The 23,362-nt window shown below is 48.4% G+C and overlaps 1 protein-coding gene across 5 annotated transcripts in view; it reads right to left on the reverse strand.

Annotated features, from left to right (window-relative positions):
- LOC137433790 (E3 ubiquitin-protein ligase RNF31) overlaps positions 1 to 23,362 on the reverse strand; it is a 104,886-nt gene that overhangs the window by 18,627 nt on the left and 62,897 nt on the right. For 3 of the 5 annotated variants that reach the window (XM_068126120.2, XM_068126123.2, XM_068126124.2), the window contains exons 15-18: positions 19,589 to 19,703; positions 19,085 to 19,203; positions 9,563 to 9,682; positions 8,146 to 8,197 (exon numbers count right to left, since the gene is read on the reverse strand). In XM_068126120.2, coding sequence (XP_067982221.2) covers positions 8,146 to 8,197; positions 9,563 to 9,682; positions 19,085 to 19,203; positions 19,589 to 19,703 — 406 coding nt within the window. Of the gene's footprint in view, positions 1 to 3,126; positions 3,334 to 7,131; positions 7,552 to 8,145; positions 8,198 to 9,562; positions 9,683 to 19,084; positions 19,204 to 19,588; positions 19,704 to 23,362 lie in introns of all 5 variants that reach the window. The other 2 variants (XR_013624811.1, XM_078786064.1) reach the window with 2 other exon arrangements.

The following is a 23,362-nucleotide window of genomic DNA, read 5'->3' on the forward strand; positions in this document are numbered from 1 at the left end:
TCCATGGGTTTCGGCATATATATATATATATATATATATATATATATATATATATATATATATATATATATATATATATGTATATATATATATATATATATATATATATATATATATATATATATATATATATATATATATATATGTATATATATATAAAAATAAATATATATATATATATATATTGTTGCGGTTTTGCGCAGCCCGTTCCCTTACAAAGGGGAGATTAAGCCCCTTTTTCTCCTTGGGTCTTCGAACCGCGAGACTGAGTCGCCACTTCCGGGCAGACGTGGAAAAGGGTCTCGGGTCAATTTCGCACGTACCTTAAGTACCCACGCTGCAGCGGGAGCGGGGATCGAGTCTCGCACGAACCACGCGTAATAGAGTACACCCGAGCAGATGGCGTACCACGTGACCCGTGCTGTTACCTTACTATTGAACCCGATCAGAGCGATCTAATTCGTACCATGCTAAGTCAATGATGGAAGGGACGAAACGGTCGAATCAAAGGAATAACACGATTTAATTATTATTTACACAATGTACAATGATTCGGAAGAAGAAGAGACACAGGGCAGTCTTAAGCAGTCTTAACTTATTTCCCAGACAATGGGCCCACTTACACACACAGGGAGATGAAGGAAGAATGATCACGCGCCGAACGCGCCGGCTTTGGTCGCTCCAGGAACAGCTCACCCGGCGTGGCCCTCTGGCGGTCACAGCACGTATCCCGGCGAAGGCAGGCAGGCAGGCAGGCAGGAAAATCCTCGCGGCGCGTATATTGGCAAAGGCAGGCAGGCGGGGAAATACGCGCGTCTGTGGCCCAGCACGGCTGTCTTTCACAGCTTGATTAATACAACTGAGCGCTCCGGTCTCACAACTCCGATTCGTAACTCGTCTCTTGGGCTGCGCAACTCGCCTGCACTCCTCGGGGATCTGACACCAGCTCAACTGAGAACTCAACTCAGCGCATCCCCCCTCATAACTGAGGTCGTCTCATAACTGAGGTGGGGGCTCTGGGCACAGGGTTATATCGTCCCACCCTAGCCCGACACGAACGTTCCAAACCCCGCCTTTTGCCGCAGTGGTAAGTCACTCCCCTCGAGCCCTGATTGGCGGCTCACGCTTACCGTCGGCTCCTCCTCCGCCTTCCTTCGGCCTTGATCGACTTGTTAAGGCCGGCCTCGTCGTATTTCACGCCAAAACCAAAAGCATTGAGTCATCGTAAAGGACCTAACTCTCATTATCCTACTCAACGCAAAACTAAACACAGGAAAGGTCGACGCTTACATTTACTCAGAAATAACTGAGCTTAAATGATGCTACGTGTTGTAGTGTAACTAAACTAGGAGGGGAAATTAACCTTTATTATAAAAACACAAAACCGCAACAATATATATATATTGTTACAGACACGACTTTGATGTTAAAGTGGGCCGAGCGGAATGGCCGTCGTGTCCGCACAAATTACCCGACTATACTCGACGTTGACGAAGTCGCGCTACGCTGGCTCAATAAGGAAAAAGAAGACACCCGGCTGGCTTACAATGACATACGACACCAATGTTTCAATTCTCAAGACCTCCGGAGGAGATTATATTCGTACGGAAAGGTTAGATTACAGGGACGAGAGGTACATCATAGAAAGACAGGCACTTAGACACACTCTTATATTAACCCTAGACAGACGACAGATAAACGGGACAACGGCTGACTCACACGGGGATTGATTGCAGGGAAAGGCAGGTATCGGTGGCTCCAGGTGCACCTGTGCTCAAAGGTTAGAATCGACCCGGTCCGGTCCAGAGATGCGGGGAGGTCTCGTCGCAGCGCTCAGAGGTGACGTTCTTTCTCAGGCGGGTTCTCTTCCTCTCAGCGGTCGTAGGCAAGGCAACGTTCTTTCTCCAGCTGGGGGCGCATCTGACGTCACATCCGGCGCGTGGCCGCGTATATCCGGCGGGGAGTGACACGCCCTCGGCTCGTTAGCTCCGCCTCGTGGAATCGGCACGTTGCTTCTCATTGGGTGCGTGCGGGGGGTTTACCAGGCTCCGCCCTTGACGAGGAGCTGACAAGGAGCCCCTTCGTGGTAACCCCGTGGAGCGCATGGTCTGGAGCGCATCGTCTGGAGCGCATTGTCGATGGCGGCGAACCGAGCCGGTGGGAGGACGCACACTCCCCCCCGCGCAGCGCCGTGCCCCTCTGTTGTTGTAGACGGGGAAGAAGATGGGAGGAGGTATGGGAAAGGTCCTAAACTCACTACTGGTGCCATATAATCACATTCTGGTGCAACGAAGAGTCATAATTAATGGAAACGAGGCCTTAACTGACATAGATTAAGAATAACTAGCAAGATGTCCGAAAGTTGTCTACGTGTGGTGCGGTGGACCTGGGCACGACATTTAATGGGGGAATAAGGGGAAGGTCGGCTCTACTGATTGTTATTTACATGCAATGGGACTAGGGAATGGGGGATTGGGGAAAGTTGGGGAGTATTGGAGAAAATAGGGGAATATTTACAAGCGGATATGGAGGCCAAATTCCATATTCGCAACAATATATATTGTTACAGACGCGGTTTTAGATGTTAGTTTACCGAGCGGTAAACTTCACAAATGTTCACAAATGAGTAAATATGTCCCCCTGCGACGTTGCACCCTTCTCCTCACAGAAACACACCCACAGGATAACCGAATCGCGGAAAGAATCCTCAAACTAAACATACAGCCGGTAGGGAGCATCATTTATACAAGACTACACTGATATTTACACTACGATCCAGGACCTGTTCTTTGAGGAACACATGCAGATGTTATGCATAGAGAGAGAGCACGCATGCCAGCATCGATACACCAACCCACGAGTGCCCTGTGGCCTACGGCCTTTAATAATGGGCAGAGCACCCCGTCCAAGCACCAAAAGCACCACCCCCTCATGTACAGTCAGCACCATCCGGTGCACCAATAAAGTGTTCATAGTCAGCGGTGGTGTCGCAGCCGGCCGATGTTCTGCCGCTGGTCTTCCTTCTTGGAGTGCCTTGGCCTTCTGGCTTCCCTAGAAATAAAGAAAGGCGCCAACCGCGTCCATTTCTAAATTGTGGCCGTCAGGGGGCCAACTATAGTGGTTCACCTCTATGGCATAGGTGCCACGTTGACCCAGAGGTCCATCAACGGGTGGTGCTTGCCCGCAAAAGAACTGCGGTCCATGGTGGGCGGCCACAAAAATTGCGGTCCATACGGTGTATCGATCCAGGCAGCAAGCAGCGAAAGTACAGGCCCACAACTGCGGAGCCAGCACCTCTCTCTCCTCTCTCTCTCTGCTCCAAAGCCAGATCCTCTGAGGTGGGAGACAAAAGACAATTGAGTAAGGTGGTAAGGGCGCAAAAGTGCACGCAATACAAGGTAATGCACACTGGGGGCACATGGGAACCAGGTGAGACAGGTACGTTCCTACCGTACGCCCCCCCCCCCCCCCCCACCAGGTAACCTACATTGGCCCTCCCTTACCCCTTACTGTATCCACAAAACACAACACTACCCATAAACATCTACTTTACACATCAACAAACGTCCCTACTGTCTTCCCCGTTCCTCCCATAAACCAAATTCGTCTTCTCTCCCTCCTAACCAATCAAATTTGCCATTTCCAACTCAACATCAAAATTTGCCATCACCAATTCATCATCAGTCCCTCCTAAGGAGGGAGAGATGGAATCACCCCAATGTCTCATCCACGTCGTGATGCGTCTCACAAATCCACACAGCAATTCTCATTTCCTGCAACACAAAACAAAGAAAACACAGGTGTGGAGTCATCATCATCACCTCAGGTAAGTGGCTGCGTATGGTGCGACAGGTTCATCAATCCTAACTATTTCCTAAATGACTTTAACAACTTTACATTACCCGGGGTCTTTCCCTGCCAATCCATTGGCCAACTTACACTATGTGTTCTAAAAACCAATTCCCATTGGCCAAACTGTGGTGCTTTTCAATTTGGGGTCTCACTCCCCCGATTCATCTCCCGGTGCCCTCGCACAATTTCTGGGCTGTGACGTGTAGCTCTCCCAGGTCTACCCACCTGCACACCTCCACCACTGTAGTTGCCACCCGAGCTTACCTGCTCCTCACCCTAACCTAACTAACTGGGGAAGGCCCTCTCGCACTCTCACCCCCTCAGTGCCCTCTCTGGCACGGGCTGCCCGATCCACACCCGGGATCCTCAGGCACCCACTGACACTAACGGCTCCCAGAGCCCACCTGCGGCCTCACCTGGCCGACATCCTCACAGTGGTGGAGTGCCCAAACCAACTACACACACTAACAGGCTACACGCCCAGCCATTTCCACAACACTAATGCACCCATCCACAATACCATTCTGCAACCGCACCACAAATGCCAATATCCAACCACAATTTACCTATACCCTCTACCTAACACTTACACTACCCGCCCCGGGTACTCGTGAAAGGGGTCCACTCTTCCCCCATCCACACCTTCGCACCATGCACACCACTCCGTACCACTTACTCCAACTCTCTCCACACCACTCATTCTCTGCTCCATATATTCCACACACCTGCACTTGCACACCTGTGCTCTCACACCTGGTGCCACCTGCACCCTTCTCTCCCCAAGCGCATTCGCGCTGATCCACAACACTCACTGCTCCACACACCTGTCCAGTTCTCACACAGCATCATCTCATCTAACTACTCCCCTCTGAAACTTGCGCTTCCCAGTCGTCCATTTACACTATTGCGCTCCCTCGTCATTATCATCCACTCTAATCTACCTGCGTCCCCACTACAGGTATCAGTCACTATCTAAACCTTAACGTTACCTAATGTCATCTTCGCTAGATCCCTACACACCATATCCTAACCCACCCGGGCTAGTTTTCACTGCCATACACCCCATAAACTATAGCGCATTTGCCCCACCTATCATGGGAAGGGTGGCAGGGATGCCACCCTTACCCACCGTCATACGGCGCGAGTGGGACCTTGTGGGACCACCTCGTATGTGAGTCGTTGCCCGCCTGCCGGACGCCGTGCGTCGCCCCTTGCGGGGTCAGCGCGGGGCCGAACCGGCCGGGCCCCCACAGTACATTACCCCCAAGGGGCTCCCGTGCCTCCCCTGTCCCTCTAACAACTACCCCTGTTGGTGTCGATGCATGGGTCACACTTCCACAACCCGCTACCCATTCCATACCACCACCACCTTGCTCACCCACACCTCGCACCTCTCCCATCACCGGACCCTCTCGCTCGCACCCTCGTTCCATACCCTCCGGACCAGCCATACACCTCACTCTTGGCCTCTCACGAACATCCGGGTCCATCTCGACCCCCAAGCTTATTAAATCACCTGGCGCATCATACGCACGACCATATTGGTCACCACTTACACCGGGTCCTCTTTCTCTTCGCTTCTCCTCCATCACCTGCGAATCCCTCATCCGGTTAATGAGCACATCATCACGATCCGAACACAGACTTTGGACCAATTCTTTTACTTCCTCCTTTATCTCTTTCTTATCCTCTCTCCGTCGCTTCTTAATTTCGCTCACCCCTTCTTCCACTTCTTCTAATTTCTGCTTCACCTCCTTCATCTCCTCGTGCGCCCCCTTAAGTTCTTCCTCTAACTCCCCCTTATTTTTTTCTATGTGCTCCCGCACCTCCCGCTCTTTAACCTCCATCACCTCTACCACTTTGTTCATTTTCCTCGTCAGGTCCTCATGTACCGTCTGACACTCTTTTTTAATTACCCCTACGTCCTTTTTCATCTCCTTCTGTGTCGATTTTAAACCCTCTATTACCGCTGTGTTCTTCTTTACCCGGTCCCCCAACTCCTTTTGTCCCACTGTCAGTTGTTCTACTCCCAGCGTCAACTCCTCTATACCACCTTGCAATTTTACAGTCCCCTTTCTCACCTCCTTCTCCATGCGCTCCTTACAGTGCCTCACCTCCTCGCGCACTCCTCCGACCTCCTCACTCACCCCTCTTCTGATCTCTTCTCCCATCACTTGCATCTCCTGCCCAGATGCCACCCTCATCTGCTCCATTTCCTCCCTGTGAGCATCCAATTTAGTTTCTACCCCCATTCTGACCCCCTCTATCTGCTGCCCCATTTGTTTAACTTCCCTTTCCGCTTGGTCCCTCATGTCCCTCAATTTGCCTTCCATACTGTTTTCTAACCCCTCTAACCCCTTTTGCATCCCTTCCATTTGATTCTCTTGAGCGGCCATTCTGTTTTCTACCCCCATTAACCCATTTTTCACCTCTTTTATCCCGTTGTCTAACCCCTCAAATTTGTCGTCTAACTTCCCAAATTTCTTGTCTAATCCCTTAAAATTATTGTCTAACCCCTCACCGGTACCCCTCGCTTCGTCCCTCATTACCCCCATTTGGTTTCCCATTACCCCCAATTGCTCACTCTGCAGTTTGAGGGACGCCTGCATTTGCGCCATAAATTGCTCCATGAGGGCCTGCATTTGGGCCATCCCTCCCACTTGTGCAGCGGGTGCGGCCGCCGTGGCTATGTGCGAGGCGCCATTTTGCGAACCTGCCGCCCTCACTGCTTCGCTCTCCTCATGTCCCTCATGTCCCTCAATTTGGTCCTGGATCAACCCTGCCTCACTCTCCTCTACCGGAACCCAGCCGTCTTGATCCGCCATAGCGCGACTTTCAAAATTCGGGTTTTTATTTTTGTAAAACAAAATCAAATTTCGCCGTTAATAATTTCGAGCGCGTGAAGCGCGCTTCGGGTCCGATCTCACTCCTCGACACCAATTGTTACAGACGCGGTTTTAGATGTTAGTTTACCGAGCGGTTTGGTATTACCGCGTCCGAACAGTTACTCCCCGATTAGAACCCTATCCCGCCCGATTCCACTCGAACGTTGGCCGAATCGCGCTACGCTAAATCAATGATGGAAAGGACACAACGGCTGGGATAAATGACACGACACAAGGGATACAGTTCTCAAGACCTCCGGAGGAGGATATAATTGGTGATGCAGAAAAGGGGTAGATTACACGGTAAGAGGTAAAGCACAGAAAAGATGGGCACTTAAACACAGTCTTATCTATCCCCGACAGACCACAGACAAACGGGACAAGACTGACTTACACGGGGATTGATGGCAGGGAAGGACAGGCAGTCGATAGCACAAGGTGCACCTTGGCTCAGGGGCAGAATCAAACGCGGTCCGGTCCAGAGATGCGGGGAGGTATTGCAGCGCTCGGAGGTGGCGACTTCTCTCTCCAAGCTGAGGGCGCATCTGACGTCACCTCCCTCTTCCTGCGCATGCTCAGCGGGGAGTGACACGCCCTCGGCTCGTTGTCTCCGCCCCAGATGGAATCGGTCCGCCGCTTCTATTGGGTGCGGGGGGTTACCGGGCTCCGCCCTTGACGAGGAGCTGACAGCGAGCCTCTGCGTGGTAACCCCGTCGGAGCACATGTTCAATGGCGGCTAACCAAGCCGGAGTGAGGCCGCACACTCCCCGCGCCGCCGCCGCTGTTGTTGTTGTTGTTGTACCATGAGGAAGAGCTGCGGGGAGGTATTGGGAGGTCCTAAACTTTCTAACGGTGCCATACAATCACATTCTGGTGCAACGAAGAGTCAGAATTAATGGAAACGAGTCCTTAACTGACATAGACTAAGAATAACTAGCAAGATGTCCTATAGTTGTCTACGTGAGATGCGGTGGACCTGGATGTGACATTTAATGGGGGAAATAGGGGAAGGTCGGGTCTACAGAGTGTCGTTTACAGAAAATGGGACTAGGGAATGGGGGATTGGGGATAGTTGGGAAGTATTGGGGAAATAGGGGAATATTTACAAGCGGATATGGATGGAGGCCAATCTCATATCCGCAACAATATATAGACACAGACGCAGGCAGACAGAAAGACAGTCGCATTACAATCGTCTCACCACCCCTTATGAGTGACACTAAAAAGAAGTGGGCACCCCATAATCTCAGAATAACCTGGGTAGAGTCACTTTCCTGAGCCTTGATTTGAAAATGGGGTCACCATCATGAGGGAAGCGATATGAATACAAAACCAATATTGCGTCCATTTATTGATTATCCTCTGGTATTTGCCACAATGAGAGATTAAAAAACAAAAGTTAAAGTACCTGTGTGATGAGCTCCTCTTGGTGGCTGGGTGTTGAAGGGAACATCTTCATCCTGGTGAAATTTGTTTATTGTCAGACATTTATAAATACATTAATTGTCATGTGGACGGCTCCCACACCACTGTGCTTATTCCTATTTAAGCATTTAACCAACCTTGCTGAACGCAACGCTTCATTGATGATCAGCACTGGGCCAACTTGCAAGAATCAATGCCCAAGCAGTTGACATGGTTCATTTTGCATGCGTATTCCAACATGTCGGTTATGAAATAGAATTAATACACAATTTACTCCTCCGTGTTTTTTTTTGTTTTTTTTTTTTTGTATACAAGATCAAGGCTCATGTAAGAGCTGACATCAATCACAAAAAAAACAAACGGACACACAAAGCATACAATAAAGGGGGTGGGAGACAAGATGGGGGAGAGAGAGGGAAGCACACGAGTACAACAGCAGAGAACAGGGACATCGGAAGATCTGTGGGGAGGGAGAGGGCTTGGGGGGGAAGAGGCATAGGAAGGCGGGGGGGGGGGGGGGTTGGGGGAGTGGGAGAGGTATAAAACACATGGACACTGCTAGAACTTCCAGGAAAGAAGTCGGTAGGCTATTATACCTGTTATTTGCTATTATACCATTGAATGAATGAATGATCGTTTTAAGGCCATTTTTCCCCGCTAGAGTGGGGGTTGGCCTTGCAGGTCCCATAACCTCATGGGGCCCTGTTTGAGGCAATGTTTTTATGGCCGGATGCCCTTCCTGACGCCAACCCTTAGTCGCCTCTTACGATGCGCAGGGATACGGTGTACCTATTCTAAATCGGGGTACATACCGGATCATTCATCCCAGCATGCTGGTACTCAATTTGCCGACCTCGGAAGGATGACAGACTGAGTCAACCCCCCTGGCGTTAATTCAGCAATCGACCAGGATTCGAACCCAGGATCCTAGGATCCCAAGCCAGCACCCTAACCGCTAAGCCAACACCAGGCTATATACCATTTGCTATTATACCATTATAATAGAATAATCTATCTGGAATGGAAGTCTGTACGGTATTCGTGCATGCTGTTATACCATTATAATAGAATAATCTATCTTGAATGGAAGTCTGAAGAAGCAGCAGAAAGCCCTCACAGTGCTCTGCAATTATAGTGAAACTTGAATGGGACTCCAATGAAGATACTGAGGCATTTTCATGATGTAGGAATTCATAGACGTCAGCGAAAGGTCAAACATAAAATACATTATAAACAAATTCCGGCAATTGTGAATTTCCTTAGCGTTGCATTTTGAATTCATGACAGCACACATTAAATAACTGATAAGTATATGGCATTAGCAGTGTAAATAACAACAAATAAACAAAAACAAAAACACACACAAGCCTTGACCTCGACTGTACGGTATTCGTGCATACCTTGAGTAACCTCTGCAGCTGCTCGACATCCCAATCACGCAGGAAATAAAGGCAGGTCCGTGGGTGATGAGCATGCAATCCCTTCCCTTGGCAGTTCCCACCCCGAACAGCATGACATGCCTTGCAAACAGAGAAATACAATGCTAAAACAGAGAGTTTCAAAAGAAACAGTGCAGTAGAACCTTAACACCTCTTGTGTGTAAAAGACAAGTCAAAAGACTAGAAAAGTGGCCATTGCCAGCCGGTGGGTATCTCGCTTGATCGAGTCAATTAATACCTGCAAGATAACAACCATAGATTTCAATTTTAAGATTAATAAACAAATGAAGCACAAGTATTTTGTTCGGTGCACAGCTACTTTGGAAACACTCTGTATTAGAATTCTCCCAATGAACCACAAAATATAGGCAAGAAACAGATCAGATCAACTTCCGTGGCTTGATAAAGATTGAGAGAGAGAAAGAGAGAAAGAGAGAAAGAAAGAAAGAGGGAGAGAGAGAAAGAAAGAAAGAGGGAGAGAGAGAAAGAAAGAAAGAGGGAGAGAGAGAAAGAAAGAAAGAGGGAGAGAGAGAAAGAAAGAAAGAAAGAGGGAGAGAAAGAAAGAAAGAGGGAGAGAGAGAAAGAAAGAAAGAGGGAGAGAGAGAAAGAAAGAAAGAGGGAGAGAGAGAAAGAAAGAAAGAGGGAGAGAGAGAAAGGAAGAAAGAGGGAGAGAGAGAAAGGAAGAAAGAGGGAGAGAGAGAAAGAAAGAAAGAGGGAGAGAGAGAAAGAAAGAAAGAGGGAGAGAGAGAAAGAAAGAAAGGGAGAGAGAGAAAGAAAGAAAGAGGGAGAGAGAGAAAGAAAGAAAGGGAGAGAGAGAAAGAAAGAAAGGGAGAGAGAGAAAGAAAGAGGGAGAGAGAGAAAGAAAGAAAGAGGGAGAGAGAGAAAGAAAGAAAGAGGGAGAGAGAGAAAGAAAGAAAGAGGGAGAGAGAAAGAAAGAAAGAGGGAGAGAGAGAGAGAAAGAGAGAGAGAGAGAGAGAAAGAAAGAAAGAGGGAGAGAGAGAAAGAAAGAAAGAGGGAGAGAGAGAAAGAAAGAAAGAGGGAGAGAGAGAAAGAAAGAAAGAGGGAGAGAGAAAGAAAGAAAGAGGGAGAGAGAGAAAGAAAGAAAGAGAGAGAGAGAGAAAGAAAGAAAGAGGGAGAGAGAGAAAGAAAGAAAGAGGGAGAGAGAGAAAGAAAGAAAGAGGGAGAGAGAGAAAGAAAGAAAGAGGGAGAGAGAGAAAGAAAGAAAGAGGGAGAGAGAGAAAGAAAGAAAGAGGGAGAGAGAAAGAAAGAGAGAGAGAAAGAGAAAGAGAAAGAGAGAGAGAGAGAAAGAGAAAGAGAAAGAGAAAGAGAGAGAGAGAGAGAGAGAGAGAGAGAGAGAGAGAGAGAGAGAGAGAGAGAGAGAGACTTTTTTTTATTATAAAAGTATAAAACAAGAGTACCACCAAAAGCAATTCATCCAGGAAAATCAGTAAAATCATAGCAATCCCGGAAGGAAAAAACAATCGGTGCACTGCAAACCAAGCGACAGAAAAGGTGCAAATACCAAAAAAAACACGAGGAGAAAATCTAGGCATAATTTCTAAACTAGGCATAATTTTATATGTACAAATTTACAATCGCATCTGCAACCCTGAGGAGAGACTTAAGAAAGAAAGAGTAGGTCAAGACCAGGGGGGGGGGGGGGGGGGGGAAACGCTGGCAAGGAGAAGCATGGAACAGTGTATAAGAAACACCCGCACTGTATTATACAGAAATTAACAATTTGTTATCTTGGACCTCACAAATCCCTCCAACACACCAGGTCGCAAGAAAATTTGCAAGGTCGTTTGCAGTTTGGACACAGCCAAATTCAAGCTTGAGCCTTGCTGACACCAACGAACTAAAAAACACCATAATACTGCATTCCTGCATGGGTCTGCCGCCAAGCTTCGCCTTCCGCGACAGGTATACGGCCAGTTTAGCGGTAGCGGTTAGGAACCCGAATACAATAGATGTGGTTCCCTTTTTGGGAGGAAAGCCAAAGATGTAAGCTTTCAAAGAAAAGGTAATCTGCAATCTATGGGAAATAAAATTTAACCAATGAAACAAAGGAGAAAGTCTTTCACAGTTAATGAAAGCATGAAACAAATCTTCCCTGACCGGACAAAAGGGGCAACAGCCGGAAATGGGGGGGAAAAAAAACGAATGACAGCATTGGAAGGAACAATCCAGTGGCCCAAACGCCACTGAAGGTCACCTGTTCTTTTAGAAATAAGTCCAGCATACATTGTATCCCATAAAGGCTCAGAGGGGGGACCGGGAGGCAAGAGTCCTTTCCACCGGGTAACCCCAGCTAGAGGTGGGTCCCCAAGAAGAAGTTTCACACAAGACCTATAAATACTCTTGCTGCTCATAACATGGAAGGGGGGTGACCCTGCGCTCATGGGGGGCAGCTCGTTTGGGGTAAAAGCGACACCTAATTTTGGGACTGTGGGCTCAACCTCTGCGTCCTGCGTCCAATGTAGGCCTAGCTGGTGGCCCCTTCGGATCACCGCTCTTAGTATGTCCCCGATTTGCCTCCTGGACCGAACACCTGTTAGGTCCGCCAGCTCGTTCGCAGGCTTCCATCCCTGTCCAGAGTCGTGCCGGAGATGACACACTTTCAGGATGTTGGCCACTATAAAATGCTGGCAGAAGTCGCGACTCCTCGGGATATCGGGGAAAAGTGGGTTGAAAAATAAAGGCTCGTGTGCATACATGTTAGTGCCATACGAGTCTGTTTGGCGACTTATCGAAACGCCCTGCCAGGCATTCAAGAGGCTCCGATAAAAGACTGGGAGCAGAGATGTATCGACGTGTTGAAGGTTGGTCAGGAAAGGTTCCTGTCCGTATCCGAGCCTCCCAGCTCGTTGAAGAATGGAGCAGGCTAAGGGCTTTCCTGGTAGGTGTTCTGCATAAAGCAAGCGTTGGATGGAGCGGAGCCGGAAGGCCAACAGGCGGCATTTCACATCGACTAGGCCATGACCACCCTCGGCCAAGGGACAACATATGGCGCTGGGTCAAAGCCAGTGGTAGCCTCCCCAAAAAAAATCCACCAGTTTCCTCTGGATAGCTTGGAGCAAAACCTCCGGTGGTTGCAGGCAGATGAACCGGTGCCACAAAAGGGTAGTGACGAGGTTGTTGACAACTAGCGCGCGACCCTTATAGGAAAGGTGGGGTAGAGCTCTTTTCCATCGGCTCAAACGCCCATCTATCTGGTCAATGATCCTGTCCCAATTGTTCTGGGCATACTGAGGAGGACCGAGGAAGACGCCCAAATACTTGATGCCATTGTTTGCCCACACTAGCTCTGCAGGAAGGGGAGGTGGTGGTAATAACGGTGGCATAGGTAAGTCATTTTTTGGAAAGGGGATCCACAGAGCCTTGCTTTTCCCCCAATTACACCTTAATGATGAGGCAAGGTTGAAGTCCGACAAACACTTTGCCATGGCGTCACTGTTGCATTTTCTTTTTATAATGACACAAAGGTCGTCGGCATAAGCTGACAGGGTCAAAGGTGGGTGTCCTGGAGAAAGGACAAGTCCAGGGATATCCTTTCTGAGGGCGATTAAGAGGGGCTCCAAGGCGAGGGCAAATAATAGACCTGAAAGTGGACAACCTTGCCTTACCCCTCTCTGAACCTTTATGGGTGGGCAAAATTCGTTGTTAACTTTGATCAAGCTGGAGATATTTGCATATAACAAAGCTATGTAGGCTCTAAAATTAGTGCCAAGCCCGCAAGCTTGTAACACATGACACAAAAACTCATGATCAATGCTATCAAAGGCCTTTGCAAGGTCAAGAAACACCAATCCAAAATCCTCTTTGACACATTTACCAGTTAACAAATCTCTGACTAGGAATATGTTGTCATAGATGGATCTGCCAGGGATGCCGCAACTTTGATCAGGTGACACCAGGTCCCCAATAACTGTCTTCAACCGGTTCGCAAGGACCTTGGAAAACAGTTTGTAATCCGTGCACAACAAAGAGATCGGACGCCAGTTTGACAGGTGTCGGAGATTGCCAGTCTTGGGTAGCAGGCAGAGTACTGTTCTTCTAAAACTGAGCGGTAATTCTCTGGATAAAAGAGATGCATCCAGAACATTGAGCAGCTCTGGGCCCAAAATGTCCCAGAATGCCGAAAGAAATTCGGCCGGTAGGCCATCGATGCCAGGGGCTTTTCCCGACTCCATCTCAGCGAGTGCACCGGTTAGCTCTGGAAGGGTAATTGGAGCATCCAGTTCCAGACGTTGGGCCTCAGCCACAGAAGGAAGATGAGAGGTCAAAACATTCATCATTTCGTGAGAAACTGTTTTGGCCTTGAAAAGTTCAGAAAAGAAATCGATTACATTTAATCTTATATCACTCGGATTTGTTAGGATGTTCCCCCTGGGTCCAAAACCGAAGATATAAGTCGTGCTGGTTTCTCTACAGTTTCTAGGTGAAAGAAAGCCTTAGTTGGGGTATCTGAAACCTTTATATTTTGTATTCTTAGCCGAACTAGTGTGCCCGCTGCTTTTTCATGGATCAAATCCCTTAATTGGGCCTTCTTCTCGAGTAGCAACCGATAGTTCACTGGGTTGCTCTCATTGGCCAACTTGCTCTCTAACCTTAAGATGTCTGCTTCCAAGCAAGCCATCGTGATATGTTTTACATTGGTACAGTGCGAATTAAATTGTTGACAAAATACTCGAATTTGGGCCTTTAGGTTATCCCACCAGAGACTAATTGAGAAGAAAGAAGATTTTTTTAGTACTCATTTCAGCCCAGAAATCACGAAAGCAGTCTGTAAATAAACTATCTTCTAAAAGTTTAACGTTAAACTTCCAGTAACTATTTCTGCATGTGGGTCGAGGAAAAGAAAGATCTTAGGTTACCATATGGCGGTCTGAAAACAATGACGGAAAACAACCTGAAGAGGCCGCGACGTTCCTAAAGGGTACATTAATGTACCAGCGGTCGAGTCTTGCCGAAGACACCCGGCCATTGGCACATCGACACCAGGTAAACTGGACTATGTTGGGGTGATGCAATCGCCAAACATCCAGTAGACCGGCCGTCTTAAAGAAACGGGATAGGTCCGCATGGGACTCGGGGTGGGGTTCTGCAGAGTTTCTATCCTTCGAAGGGTCAAAGGTGCAATTAAAGTCACCACCAATGCACACACATTGGTCGAGATCAACTGATTTCAGGTGGTTTACCATGGAGGTGAAGAAGGCCTTTCGGTCCCTGCTCTCACTAGGTGCGTACACATTGAAAATGGTACAGCGGAAGTTTTGATGTGCAAGCTGAAGGGAAATAAGCCGGCCTTTTATGACTTCATGAAAATGACAAGACTCAAAAGCTAGACCTGGCTTTAGAAAAAACCCAACCCCAGCAGATGAGGCTGACAGATTGCTAAAATAGCATTGCCCTTTGAAAGTTTGGCACCAGTCATGTTCCACGTTAGGTGTGATGTGGGTCTCTTGTAGTAAAAGAACATTTACCTTTTTACGGTCAAACAAGTTTTTGACTTGGGCCTGACGGAGGTGACTTGCACCCCCACCATTCATGTTTAAGGTCGCAAAGGAAATGTTTTTCATTCCGTGGTAATGAAATCGCCCTGTGCTTGGGAACACTCCGTACCTGCTCGGGTAACAAACTTTCTTAACCTGTGGAATTGAGATTTCGTCAGGTCAAAATCCTCACGCGCTTTGATTATTGACTTTGCGGTGCACATGAATGCAGCCAAGTCAGGGAAATAGTCTTTAATGACAATGTTGCGGTGACGATACGTTTCGTTAAGGAAGGTAAGAATGAGTTGAGGGGATACCTGCGAGTGACCTGTCATCGCTTGTGACAGCGCGGTTGCCTCAATGTCATCTTCGGACTCAGACACGTCAGATAACATGTCGTCAGGATCTGGGGTATTACCCGCTGCCCCCGCGGTCTTGTCTGGAGGCACCTTCACAAGTTTCCCAAGGTGTTCCCGAGAGCACTCGTTAACACTTTGGTGGATATTTGTATCTGGGGTCGGAGCTTGGGTTTGAGATCCCAGCAAACTCAGATTTACCGGCCCTGTTTGTACAGTGGGAATGTTTATTGAATCCTTAGTCTGCTCGGTATTTAAAGGGGGGACAAGCGGAAAAACATTTCCCAGCTCGGAAATGGTAATACAGTGAAACCTTGACTTACGAGTTTAATTCGTTCTGTGACCGAGCTCGTAACTCAATTTGCTCGTTTCTCAAATTAAATTTCCCCATTAAAAGGCATTGAAATGCTATTAATCCGTTCCAGCCCCAAAAAACCACACCAATTTTTTTTGTTACGTGTTTTTAAATAAGAAAAATGTACTTTATAAATAACAAATAATGTATAAACAAGCACGACCTCGTATATACTGTTCATAATAAAAGAGAATGTTGTAGCGACCCATGGGTCCCCCAAGCAAGACCGGCATCAGAATCTCCTTGCTCCAGCCGGTGACGTCACCGGCGGGGATCCCCGGCGCCAGACTGGCTGGTCACGTGACCACCAAAGCGTCCCGCGCATGCGGGTATAATGAGCTGCACCTGTGGATCACGTGACCACCGAAGCACGCCTCGCTTGAGAGGCGTGGCTTTCGGTTTCGGTTTGGGTTTTTGGTTTTGCTTTATAAGGCAGCCCGATAAACAGGCTTTTTAGTGTTCCCGAGTTGGTTTTACGAATAAACATCTTCTCGGACGAGTTTGTGCCTTGCCATGCTTTTATCCGTATTCTGCTGGAGTCCAGACTCCTTCAATGTAAAGAAATAAACTGGTTTTATTAAGTGTTGTGGCGGACACGAAAGCACTGACGTGGTGACATCACCCCGTACACCAAGTGGGGGTGGGCCACGCCGGGGAGAGAGGCGTGGCCTCAGGATATAGACGGGGCGCGCAGCCTTGAGCAGCTTCGTGCTGCAGTTTGAATAAAGACTCTTGTATGAACCGCGTTGTCCGCTTGCTCCTTGCGTAAGCATTAGCGCGCGCAGCATCGCGCTACAGTGTATTTACCTTGAAGATCAGACGAAGATGCTGGCGGAGGTGGAGGAGATGACTTTTGCCTTTCCTCGCTTTCACTTGCAGGGCGTTTCAATAAAAACCTGTCCAGCGAGGTTTGTTTCTTCCTCCCTTTCAAAATGTTTCGATCGTACTGCTACGATCATCGTACTGCCTCGCCAAGTCGACAACACGCACACCTCGCTCATGTTTTTCGACGATTGCGTGTTTTATATCCAAGCACATCATCCTCTTCTTCTTCTCAGTACTGCCCTTGGCACTCAATTTCTTAGGACCAATGGTTAAAACTAAGAAATTTTCCAAAATAACCAACATGCGAAAACAAAGCAGCAGCGATATACGGCAGAGATGCTTGCACGGCAAGATGACCACGTGACCGGAACGCTCGTTGGGCCACCTACCTAGTGGCAGGTGGCGTAAGCTCGTAACTCAGATCTCGGCTCGCATCTCAAAGCAAAAAACCGCCTGAGCGACGGCTCGTATCTCGGAAAACTCGTAAGTTGGTGCACTCGTAAGTCAAGGTTTCACTGTACTTTCACTGGAGGTTTCGCACTCGGAAACTTCCAGGTGAGAGGTACAAATTTTATTTTTCGGCTCATTTACATAATGAGACTCACTGGTGTCATTGACAACGGTATTCATGTACTCAGTTAGTGAGGGAATGTCAGAGGGACACTCGGGCACATGTGCACCGGAAATGGTGCCACCCATGACCGCCTTATTTGCAGCACCAGCGAAAATGCTTGGCGCTGGTGCTCTTCGCTTTTTAGCATACACTATGGATTCTTCGTTCATGGGTTCGGGAAAGGGGGCAATGCTAGTTGTGTCAGTCACATCGGTGGGTGTCATCACGTTGGAATCGGAAAGCACCGGTGTGACAGACGACTCGGTCGGGGTGTCAGAAGGTACGGTCAGGGTGTCAGAAGGTAAGGTCGAGGTGTCAGAAGGTACGGTCGGGGTGTCAGAAGGTACGGTCGGGGTGTCAGAAGGTACGGTCGGGGTGTCAGAAGGTACGGTCGGGGTGTCAGAGGGTACGGTCGGGGGGTCAAAGGGTACGGTCGGGGTGTCAGAAAGTACGTTCGGGGTGTCAGAAGGTACGGTCGGGGTGTCAGAAGGTACGGTCGGGGTGTCAGAAGGTACGGTTGGGGTGTCAGAAGGTACGGTCGGGGCGTCCGAGGGTACGGTCCGGGTGACGGAAGGTACGGTAGGGGTAACAGGAGATACGGTCCGGGTGTCAGCGAGCATGGTCGGGGTGTCAGAAGGCGCGGTGGAGGGATTGGCCTTTTTACAAACCCTTTCGTTATGTCCCGGTTCACCACACTTCGGACAAGAGGCCCTAGGACAGAATCTTTTAACGTGTCCGAATTCTCCACAATTAAAGCAAGTTAAGGAGGCTGAGAAAGCATACATGTGGTATTCCCGATCATCCAACGATACTTTAAAGGATATATTTAAACCTGTATCGGCTCTGCGATCCGGGAGAATCATGTACACCTGCCTCCTAAAGCTCATTACGTGTTTGACATGATCACTGCGACACCCGAGCGGAATCATTGAGATTCGGGAAACAATTTTACCATAACGAGACAGAACGGATAGGAGTTTCTCGCCTGGCATAAACGGTGGAACGTTGGATATTGTTATCTTGGTAGCTGGCGTATCCATAGGGGATACCGTAATATAATGACCCCCTTTTATGGTTAGACCGGTACTAACGACGTCATGAACGAGTTTTTCTTCTGACACGAAGACAACAAATTTCTGGTTCATTCGTGATGCCGCACGAACATTACCGTCTCCTATGATGGATCCCACGGCAAGGATAATGTCCTCAGCCGGAGCTCCTTCAGGCGGAACACATGCGAATGCATGCTTACGCGTTAAATTTTCGAACGCCTCGTAACGAGAGCGTGTATTCGCCATACCAGCGAAATCCCCCCCCCCCACCCCCCCCTTGTCCGAACCGGACAAGAAGGTATCAAACCTAAATAATCGGACTAAAGTAAATAATAAACGTGCATTATAAGCACAAAAATGGCTTACAAAGCGTCGTCAAAGCCAGTAGGCCGCACCCAAAATGGGCTCGCTCTCAATCCTCTCTTTCTCGAAGACAAGGGTGCAGAACGGATGAAAACAAATGCTGAAGCACACAGGATGGAAAAGGAGAGGGAGGGGGGGCAGGGGAGGGCAGGAGAGGGGGGAAAACTCACAACGGACTCACAAAAACACCGAGCAATTGCTCACAGCCGCCATGACGCTACACCCAACGCACCGACAGCCGATAGGTGGCGACAGAGAGAGAGAGAGAGAGAGAGAGAGAGAGAGAGAGAGAGAGATAGAGAGAAAAGTGGGGGGAAAAAGAGGGGAAAGGAAAGAACAAAAGAAAGAAAGAAAGAAAGAAAATGAAAGAGAAATAGATAGTTAGATGCATAGTTATCAGAAAATCAGAATAACTCTGGCTTACCTCCTCATGCAGAAAGGCGTTGTTACAACAACAACAAAAGGCATGCTTGCACTGCTTACATGTAAAGTGCATGCAGCCACCTTTTGCCAGAGCATAGCGATACTTGCATTTGGGGCAATCTGTAACGAGGAATATTTAATCAAACTTTGCTTCACATGAAATGAACTTTCACTCTACATTCCATGCAATGGATGACACAACATGTTGTGTTCTTATGTGAAATATCATAGGAATAGTGTGAAATTTTAAAAACAATAAACATGTTTTCCTACCTGAAGCATTAAAAAACAAACATTATTGCTTTTATTATGTTAAACTAAATCTTATGGAGCAAAACAATAGCGGTTGCAAGACTATTTTTGGACTGAGGGCAGAGCAACGTGAAAGACAGAATTTACGTTTGGGCCGAACAATCTCATAATCCAAAGAAAGCACAAGCTAACAGCTTCTTCCAAATTATGAATAGAGGGAAAGTAAAGTACGTAAAGTTATTGCAATCCTTACCAATGCCATTTTCTGCAAGGTATGCCGCGAGCCCTGCTGCTTGGTACTCTGGGTCATTTTCATGTTTCCACTTGGTGAACTCTTCACAGGTGAGCCCTTCATGCTGCTTCTCCCACTAAATACAAATCATAAAGCAGTTTTTACAAGGACATAATTTCAGTTATAAAAGTATGATACATAAAACATAAAAAAAAAAAATCAGGTTTGAGTGGTTACAATTAAAAAGTTTAGTTTAAATTATAATAGCACAATATAAAATGCTATTATTTTGCATCATGTATTGTGTTACGTGGTCCCCTCGGTGACTACCTGGTCTCGGTGACCCCCGGACCGTGAGAGGACCTTCGCCAGCAAGTAGTATTATATATATGAGCTTTCGTAACGCAATCAATAGGAATTCCAATCAAAAGGAAACCCCACACCAAGGATCCGGAATAATCAATGATATATTCCCCGAGCAATCAACCATCAACAATCAGCAATCAATATCACAAAGATGTAAACTCATCTACACTAACTCTAAGATGGCCATCTTATACATTCCTCACGTGAGCCCCACTCCTGACTCCCTCCGTGGTCAATGTCTCTCCCAATGTCTCTCTTCTCTGCACACGGGCGGTTGAACGAACCCCGGGCGGACGTGCTCCAAACGTGCCGTCTCGTACCGGGGACAGCTGCTGCAGCGCACACCTCCTTGCCAAGCAACGGGGCAAAACCCAGCGCGGCTTCCAACGCGCGCGAGGCCCCAAAGTGCGACCCGTACGCGTCCTTGTAGACGGGGCAAAACCAAGCGCAGTTTGCAACGCGCGCGAGGCCCAACGTGCGACCCGTACGCGTCCTTGTAGACGGGGCAAAACCAAGCGCGGTTTGCAACGCGCGCGAGGCCCAACGTGCGACCCGTACGCGTCCTTGTAGACAGGGCAAACTGTGCCGGACGCTTGGTTCCGTGCACGAACTCACGGTGACTTGCCGTGTCAAAAGGTAGTTACACGTCCAGGTAACTCCTCTCGCCAGACGGGTTTCGGAACGCCGCTTTTTCACGCAGCGCAAGGTCGATCCCACCTTTTGTCGGAGCGGGCGAGGAAGAATAAGAATCGTCCTTTTTCCTCGTGTCTTTTCTTCTTCCGTTTCCGGTCACTTCCGTTTCCGGCCACTCCCTCAGAAGGGCTCCTGACCCTCCAACCACAACAACTACACAACAACTTAATATACTACACACGGATAAGCAAAGACCTGAATGGTAATTCACATACATTCATATAAATATGTAACACTCCCCCCCTTCAAGAAAGAAAGTTTGAACCCAGCGAAAACTTTCTTTGCCGGCCAATTTGGGGAAACAAACCAGATAACTCAACCCCCCCCCCCCCCCCCCCCCCGATTAACTCAATCTGGACAAAGCGTCCGCCACGACATTGTCCCGGCCCCGTACATGTTCAATTTCCAAGTTGAACCCCTGCAAAGCCAAACTCCATCTCATCAACCTCTGATTTTTATTTTTCATTCTTTGAATGAAGGTTAAGGGGTTGTGATCCGTAAAGACCTTTATGGGAAAGGATGTGATTCCTAAATACACCTCATAATGTTGAAGCCCTAGCAGGAGAGCCAGGGTCTCTTTCTCCACGGTGGCATAATTTGCCTGATGTTTATTGAACTTTTTGGAGTAGTAGCACACGGGGTGGTCCACCCCATCCTCATCTTCCTGTAACAAGCCCGCTCCAGCCCCCACATCGCTTGCATCTACGGCCAACTTGAAAGGTGCCTGAAAGTCCGGAGCGGTTAGGACCGGAGAGCTCATTAGTATCGCTTTGACATGGGCAAAGGCCGCCTGACATTTGCCATCCCAAACGAATGGGGTCTCCTTTCTCAACAAACTCGTTAAAGGGGCTACCACATCCGAAAAATTCTTACAGAACCGCCGGTACCACCCCGCCATACCTAAGAATCTCATCAGCTCTTTCTTCCCCTTTGGGACTTGGAAGCGATCGATAGCTTCTACCTTGGCGGTCACTGGTTGTACTTGACCCTGCCCTACTACATGGCCGAGGAACACTACCTGTGCTCTTACAAATTCACTCTTGGCTAAGTTGATGGTCAGACCTGCCTCGGACATCGTCTGAAAAAATGCATGGATTTGCTTAATATGGTCTTCCATGGTCATGGTGTGGATGATTACATCATCCAGATATGCCTCCACCCCCTCCAGGTCTGCAATGAGCCTATTAATCAGTCGTTGAAATGTCGCCGGCCCGTTCTTCAACCCAAAAGGGAGGACCTTGTACTGATATAACCCATTCGGAGTGACCAAAGCTGAGATTTCTTTGGCTCTATCGGTAAGAGGGATCTGCCAATACCCTTTCAGCAAGTCAAATTTGGTAACAAATTTAGCTGGGCCTATTCGATCAATACAGTCGTCAATCCTCGGGAGCGGATAGGAGTCGGTCTTGGTCACTGCATTCACCCGTTTTAAATCCGTACAACACCGGAAGCTGCCATCGGGTTTCGGAACCAACACACATGGGGAGCTCCATTCACTGTTGCTTGGTTCGATGATGTCATTGTCCAACATATATTGCATCTCCTTCCGAAGGTACTCCATCTTCACCGGGTTCATCCGATAGGGGTGTTGTTTCACTGGAGTGGCCTCCCCCACCTCGATATCATGATATACTAAGTCCGTACGACCAGGTACATCTGTGAACAAATGTTTAAATTCGAACATTAGGCTGGACAGTTGTCCTTGCTGTTCCCTTTTTAAATGACCTAACTTCTCATCCAAATGATTCAACACTTCGGTGTTCGTCAATTTGGGGCAGGCCTGGTCATCCAAGTTATCAAACTTCACACCGGCGTTTCCGTCCATTGTCACCGGTACGACCGGTGAGACAGGAACTACGTCTTCCACCGGCTCCCTCTCATGATATTTCCTCAGTCGGTTGACATGACACAACTGTCGCTTTTTTCGTCGGTCGGGAGTGGTCACCACGTAGTCTGTCTCATTCACCCTCTCCTCCACTGCATAAGGACCGAAATATCTAGCCTGGAGGGGCTGACCTGGAACGGGCAGCAATACTAACACCCGGTCCTGAGGACTGAAATTCCTTATCTGCGAGGTCTTGTCATGTCTCTCCTTCATTTTCCCCTGGGCCCTTCTCAAGTTCCGTCGTGCCACCTCACACGCCTTTGCCAATCGGTTTTTTACTGTGGCCACATACTCCCTCATCGGTGTCCGGGACTCCTGTAGTAACCACTGTTCTTTCACCAATTTCAACGGTCCCCGCACTGCGTGTCCAAACACCAGTTCAAACGGGCTGAATCCCAAGGAATCCTGCACGGACTCCCTCGCCGCAAACAACAATAGGGGTATCCCTTCATCCCAATCCTTGGCACATTCAAAACAATACGTTCGGATCATATTCTTTAAAGTCTGGTGAAACCTTTCCAGGGCCCCTTGGCTCTCGGGATGGTAGGCGCTGGATCTTACTTGTTCCACCCCCAACAGGTGTACCACTTGCTGGAACAGTGTGGACATGAAATTGGTCCCCTGATCCGATTGAATGATCCTAGGTAGGCCAACCCAAGTGAAAAATTTAATCAAGGCCTTTGCAATAACTGCCGCCGTTATTTTCCTCAGAGGCACTGCCTCGGGGAACCTGGTGGACGCACACATGATGGTCAGTAAGTATTGATGTCCAGCTTTGGTTTTGGGTAAAGGGCCCACACAGTCCACAATGACTCGGCTGAATGGCTCTTCAAAAGCTGGAATTGGCTTTA

The sequence above is a fragment of the Myxine glutinosa genome, chromosome 10, assembly GCF_964187855.1.
Source record: "Myxine glutinosa chromosome 10, kmMyxGlut1.1, whole genome shotgun sequence".
NCBI classification, from domain to species: Eukaryota; Metazoa; Chordata; class Myxini; order Myxiniformes; family Myxinidae; genus Myxine; species Myxine glutinosa.